General features: G+C 33.4%; 1 protein-coding gene across 1 annotated transcript; it reads right to left on the bottom strand.

The window, feature by feature from the left end:
* Positions 1 to 1384: 1384 nt before the first annotated feature.
* On the bottom strand, positions 1385 to 5769 carry siglec9 (sialic acid binding Ig-like lectin 9). The gene is made up of 7 exons (XM_015371878.1): positions 5699 to 5769; positions 5104 to 5430; positions 4695 to 4997; positions 3156 to 3449; positions 1940 to 2018; positions 1600 to 1651; positions 1385 to 1511 (listed from the first exon to the last, which is right to left on the bottom strand). The coding sequence occupies exons 1-7, from the start codon at positions 5751 to 5753 to the stop codon at positions 1449 to 1451; spliced, it is 1173 nt and encodes a 390-aa protein (XP_015227364.1). The 5' UTR covers positions 5754 to 5769; the 3' UTR covers positions 1385 to 1448.
* Between the last annotated feature and the right edge of the window lie 904 nt (positions 5770 to 6673).

Here is a 6673-nt window from a genome sequence, read left to right as displayed (position 1 = left end):
GGTTTTCGAACAGAGCTCCTGTCTCCGGCAATCTATGGGCGAGAGGTGGGGTACAGTACACCCTTGACAGGTCGCCAGTCTGTAGCAGGGCAACTCAGAGATGCATTGAAACATGTACATTTAAAATCAATAAAGGGGGAAAGTCTTGTCTGAAAATCTGATCCATAACTTGCAATGTTTTCCAGCCCACTGTCTTGGTCTATGCCATAGTCAGTGTTTTTCCATAAAAGAACCTGACTCCAGCATATTGATCATTTCATGATATATATATATATAATTTTAAAAAAGCAAGATCAGGCACATGTTGAAACAGAATATTTTATTCTATACTTACAATTCATTACAGACTCTGGCATGTTTTTACCTGATGTTTTTACCTGAACAAATGCATACACATAGCAACACAGCAACATAACATAAGCTATTAATCGACTCTGCTAAGTGCGTAACCTTATTGAAATGGCACAAAAAAAACTTTGAAGAGCCAGATGCCACAAAAGAATACTGTGTTAAAAAGCATCTTAAATATTGTGGAGAGGGGAAGGTGTGATAAATGACGTGGAAATGGGGTGAAGACAGTTACCAGAATATATGGCAGCAGATAGGTAAAAAAAAAAGATAGAAAACACATAGAAATTTAAAATAAAAAAAAAGCTTGTGTAAAGTAAAATACATAACACATGATGAAATATTTGTTCTGACAGTAATATGTTGAAATTGACAGAACTTACCCGGAAACAATGTATTTACTGATTAAATTTTTATGATTTTATTAGACATTATAGAGCCAAAAAATTCAGCAAAACCCAAATTTATTGAGCAGATTCCGTGATCAAATTAGATTTGCCAAATTTATATCATTTGAATAAAGACATTGATTATGCAAAGAATGATCCGCATTAATTCGGAGAGACTTAAATATTTCTAGAGAGAAGATTCTACACCTCAGTTTTTGGTTTGCCTAATATGAGCGACATGCAGATCATTTTCCTTTTTTTTTTCAAAGTACATCAAGAACTACTGAAATTATTTTCAGGTTACATGTAAATAGGTTAATTAATTCTGTGAAAAAGGAATTACTTTAGGGTTAGGATTCATTCAGTGATAACAACCTACTGAGCATACTTGTAGGAAGGAGGCAGAATCTGAGGCTATCCAATGGAACCGAGGTGACCTACTCAGAGTTGATTAAACTCTGAGTAAATAAATCCAGAGTTAATGATTTCAGTCTGAGTTTGTTAAACCTGCTTTGTGAAATGGACCCCTGATCCCTGAAATTAGGGATTATGATTTTTCAGTAGTTGTGAGTAAAGTGGGGATATTCTATAAATTTCTGGTCAACAGATGTTATAATTGGGTTTGTTTTGTTTTTAATTTTTTATTTTTTGGTTTCTTTCTTTGATCGACAACAAAACAGCATTTAATTTAGAACAAATACAAATTATTGTCTATGTCCATTGGTTCCAAAGCTCTGTGGTGTTGACATAAATATCTTCTGGCATGTCCGTTACCTAAAATAAACAATCATTTATAAACAGAACAAATAATATAAAATAAAAAAAGAAAAGATAAGAATAAATCAAAGTAAAATTAAAGTACCTCTTTTGCTCCAACTGTGTTGATTTCAGGGGCATGTTGGATCTTCTGAAACCTGAAAACATATATATACATACAGTGTGTTTTTACATGTATGACAAAAGAACACCACAGAAAAAGTCAGTGTTTTCAGAAAGCAAGAAAATCTCCTACAGATGCTGTAGTTAAGAGCTGAAAAAACTAGATGTTTAGAGGGTTCATAGGATGACGTGATGATAATACAGGGTAGTCATCTTGATTTACACTTACGGTTGTGTTGTTGCTGTTTTACTTACAAATATACATCATTAAGTATAGCCATAAAGGGAAAATGTAACCCTTCTCTCTTGACCTGCTCACTCACCTGATTATTAACACCAAGACACATACTATGACAAGTAGGATGGCAATTGTAGTAGTAAACACAATCAACAGCTGTTTATCTGAAAAAAAGAAAAAAGAAAATCGAATAGAAAGTTTCAGATGTTATCATGGTGAAATTTCAACAAAAAAACAAATGATTTGTTGTCATTTGGCATATTAGTTAAGCGGCCATGTTTAGGTAAATTTAACCCTAACATTTGCAGGTAAATCCAGCTATGTCATCCTTTAAAAAAATGAAAACAGTGGTTTTAAATGATGTACGCCCCCTTTAAAAACACAGTTGGATAAAGAAATAGTCAACTGCAATAAATCGCATTACAACAATATAAATAATAAGCTTGTTTGAGTCACTTAAACCACGACTTTTACACAATAAGTGTAATTATTCTAAGCTAAACTGGTAATTTTATGGTTTAAACATTACTAGGAATACATGTAAAAAAAATAATTCTAAAAAATTTTCATTTATTTAGTCAAATTTTCAACTTTATTTTCATTATTTGCTTTTGTCAAATATATTTATTCCTGACATTATCTGTCATCTGCACTCTCTGACAAATCATCTCTTCTTGCCAAAAAAACAGCCTTTTGAGTTTTTTAGTTGCTCTATCTCTGCTGAAACACAGCAGTAAAACAAACTAATTGGCCCGCGCTGGTCTCACTTTATAAAGACCTTGTACAGTTTGAGGCTTTATAGAGTATCGCCTTGTGAAACATTTTGGAATAATTTCTTAGGCCCATATTATAATAATTATCAAACTTTTCAAGGTTCTTTGGCACCTTTTCTCTCTGAAACAGGGGATCCTCAGTAGTATTATTTCAATCCAAATGTAAGGTATTACTTTCACAAATGTTGAAATACATTAAACACATGGTTACAATGGGTGAAAATATCTTTGCGAAGCGTTCTGTAATAGTAAACTCCAGAAACCACGGCAATAGTTCACCACAAGATGACTGTTCTGACCGAATGGACATTTTTTCCTCTCTCGCCTGAGTCTCTTGAGGAAATCCTCCAGGCTGTCTGGTCACTGTGAGTCAAATTTTTAAAGATCTTTAGCTAATAAGCACTGAGCAGCCAGCTTCACAACCCTTTGCAGGGGGGTTTAACCTCCCCAGTATTCAATGAGAAAATGTCACTGCTTTGTATAATGGTTAACAGATAGCCTATTACTTACCACTGGACATGGACTGACCTTGAGTTTTTAAGAGATCAACAAGAAATTCTTTAGAAGCTAATCCCAAATGGTTAAAGCTGATACAGATCAAGGAGGAACGATTTTTGCTCTGTGTTTTGTCCAAAATGGCGATGCTCCTCAGATATGTCTTATTCAGAGGGACGGTGATAATAGGAACTTTGCTAGATTGATTGATGGGTTTTCCATCCAAAAGCCATTGTATCATGGGAATATTACTCAAAGTTTCACAGGTACAGTTGATCTGACTTTCAGTTTCAGTACAGTTCGATGTAGGCAGGAGCAATGGTGTAACTGTAAAAAAAGCAAAGAATTTCACTTGAGCATATTAGAATTGAAAAAACATAGTTAACATGTCATAAACTGTATACATCTTTCATCATGAACTATATTTGCACTCTTTTACACCCTCTCCTTGACGATCTACACCTTTCAGTTCATCTTCCTTTTTTCTGTGTGCCTGTATGACTGCAGTTTTTGAATTTCTGGTTTCGTCATTAAATCTTCTTTTACAATAGCAGCACCTCGAAGGTCTCCTCATCATTTTTCCTTCATCTCTGCAAACCACAACAGTGGGACCAGTATAAAATCCTCTGACAGCTAAATTTATGGCTCCATCTCCATGGCATGGGGAATGAGAGTCAGCTGACTCTTCAAAAGACGGCTTCCTTTAGTGGCTGTTGTGCCCTATGGTGCGGCCAGAAATTAAACTTAAACATTTGTTAATGTAATAAGTGATGTTTGGATTTGATTAACACCACTGAGCCTCCCTCGTTTCAGAGAGCAGCCGCCGCCACTGTTAAAAGGGAACAGTGAATTGGCATATCTTGCAAACATCTAAGTCTCAAATTTAAGATTTTAGATATATTTATCAGTTCTAACATTAAGATATAAGATATAGATTTTGATATACATTTAAGATTTAGAAATATAACATTCATATAAAAATGTAGAAATTCATACACAGAATGTAGAAATAGGTTTAACAAATAAATTTAGATATATTATGTAGATATGTATTTAACGTTTATATCTAGAGTTTGCCACTATATGTCAGAGAAAATGCCATACATTTAAAGAAACAGTAGGAAATAACAGAAATGTAGCATGAAAATTTTTTTTGCACGTTTTTTTTTTTTTTATATTCAGAGCACTATAATATTTTGTGAGCATTGAATACCTGTCTAGGTGCAACATAAGAGGCAGCAAATCTTAAAATAATATTAGAATCATCTTTTTTTATAAGCAGACCCACAAACAGCAAATAGAAAATAACCACATTTTTAGAAGCCTGATTTTCCTTGTTTATTGATCCTTTAATAAATATGTAATATTTTAGAATTTGTTTTTTATTTGGCTCTAAACCATTATCATCAAAAAACCAAGAAATAAATGCTTGAAATGTTTCTCTCTGAATAGTGAATCTCTATTAAATCTTTTCTATAATGCAGAAAAAATCAAGGTCTAATAACTTTAATTACTTAGTCAAATCAACTATAATTTAATTGGAATTCAAAATATATGAATTAATTAACTTACACAAAATATTTCCCGTTATTTTTTTCTCAGTTGAGACAGAGGTTCCATTTTGTGCCTTGTAGACAGCCGTGCAAGAGATGTTCTGATGATGGCGGGAAGCAGTGAAATTAAGGACAGAAATCTTAAACATAGTTTTGTTCTTGTTTTCCCGCAGTGTCTCCTGAATGGAACCCAATATAGGGATCCATGTCAATGTTGGAGGATGAAATGGACAGAGATTTGGAGCAGAGCACGTCAGATTCACTGACTCTCCCTCAGTGACCTCCAGGACAGAAGGAGTCAAAGTGGGCGGGGGAAAGTGTTCTGTGAAGACATGTCATTAAAAAAGCATTTTCAGCTTCTCCTTGCGGTGTGGAAAATTTATACTATATAATGCAAATTATTATTTTTAAACAATTAACAAAATTACCTTTGACCTGGAAATGTAAGCCTGATTTTTTATAACTGTACTTGAGATCGTTATTGCAATCCAGTCTAAAGTAGTAAATGTTGGAGGTTTCAGGTTTCATAACCTTAAACTCAGTGGTGCAGTTTTTTTCTTGCAACTTTCCTATTATTTTGGTTTTATTCACAAGTGCAAGGTTATTATTGTCAACCCAGCTTCTTACACATTTGTCAGTGAAATCCTTTTTATAGTTATCCTCAAAATCAAAAGAGCAGGGAATAGTCACAAAACATCCTCTCAAAACCTCCACAGTCGATTGCAAAGAGGCCTCAAATTTGCTACAAATGGCATCTGAAAGACAAAAACAAAACAGATTTTGTAGAGGAAATTTGAACAGTTTACTAAGGTAGACATTTGCTTTCATTAACCTGGTGGTTTCCTCTCAACTGGATTACCATTTCAATTTCCAGATAACTAGAGGACAATACATTTTTGCTTCAGATATATTTATTAAACATATTTATTGATTTTCTGCGTTTTTTTCTTCATTAAAGATAACAATGGAGTCAGAGTATCATGATACAGCAGTTTTTAATTCAAATGTAAATGTTCTGCTCACCTTTAAGTAGACAGACAGTGAGAAACAGAAGCAGCTTTCCTGTCATCTTTGTCATAAGAAAGGTTCCCACACTGTTTCTTTATGAAAATAAAAAACACAAAACTAACAATTAGAAAATGTTATCACTGAATGCACATATTAATTAGGATCAAACTTGTATAGTAATATCATGGAATACATTTTAAAAAAATAGTCTGTAACTAAATCTATACAATCAGTGAAGGGTGGTCAAATTCTAATTGTGTGACAGCAGCAACTGTGGGAGTTCATTACCTTTAACTTGCATGCAAGATCCAATTCCAATTAAATTATTATAAAATGAAATAATAGCTCTGACTTACATCGCATTCTAGATATGAATACTCCTGAATACAAAATAAACCTCCAGAAAAATCTATTAGTGAATGCACATATTAAATTATATTTAACTTGTATATTTATAAAATGGAATAATATATATTATTATAATAATTATATCCAAACAATTAGTGAAGTGTGGTGATTTCTAATTGTGTGACACTGGCGACTGTTGGACGTAATTACCTTTGTTGTGTAAAAAAAGTTTTTAACTATTTACTTCAGTTAAATACACGGAGAACGATGGATTTCACTCAGTCTGCACTTTATTTTTATACGGCCCTCATTGCACGGTGATCAGCTCTTTTCTGCCTGTGCAGCGTTCATTCCCCCTAACTTATAATAATGGAAAGTTTTCAGGGTCAAAACAAATTAAAGACACTTTGGTTAAATATATATATGTCCTAATTAATCAAAGCTATATTTGTCCGTAAATCTTCTTCAGTCTCACCAATTACATATAGACTACAGGCATGTCTCAAATACAGCAAAAACCTATGTAAGTTTGAATTTTCTGTTTTTGAATTCAGTAAAGAAGCAAAAACAGAAATATTCTTTCCAGAGGTTGCACTCCAGTCAAGTCAGTGCTGTCAAGTAATCCAAAAGGCTGCAGCCAGA

The sequence above is a fragment of the Cyprinodon variegatus genome, unplaced genomic scaffold, assembly GCF_000732505.1.
Source record: "Cyprinodon variegatus isolate N-32 unplaced genomic scaffold, C_variegatus-1.0 Scaffold66, whole genome shotgun sequence".
Taxonomy (NCBI): Eukaryota; Metazoa; Chordata; class Actinopteri; order Cyprinodontiformes; family Cyprinodontidae; genus Cyprinodon; species Cyprinodon variegatus.
This window is presented reverse-complemented; position numbering and strand designations above follow the sequence as displayed.

Excerpts from the sequence above, each read along its gene's own strand:
- siglec9 (XM_015371878.1), bottom strand. The coding sequence starts at position 5,753 with ATGACAAAGATGACAGGAAAGCTGCTTCTGTTTCTCACTGTCTGTCTA. Across the intron at positions 5,431-5,698 it reads CACTGTCTGTCTACTTAAAG|ATGCCATTTGTAGCAAATTT; the intron begins GTGAGCAGAACA and ends TTTGTCTTTCAG. Across the intron at positions 1,512-1,599 it reads ACACAGTTGGAGCAAAAGAG|GTAACGGACATGCCAGAAGA; the intron begins GTACTTTAATTT and ends TGTTTATTTTAG.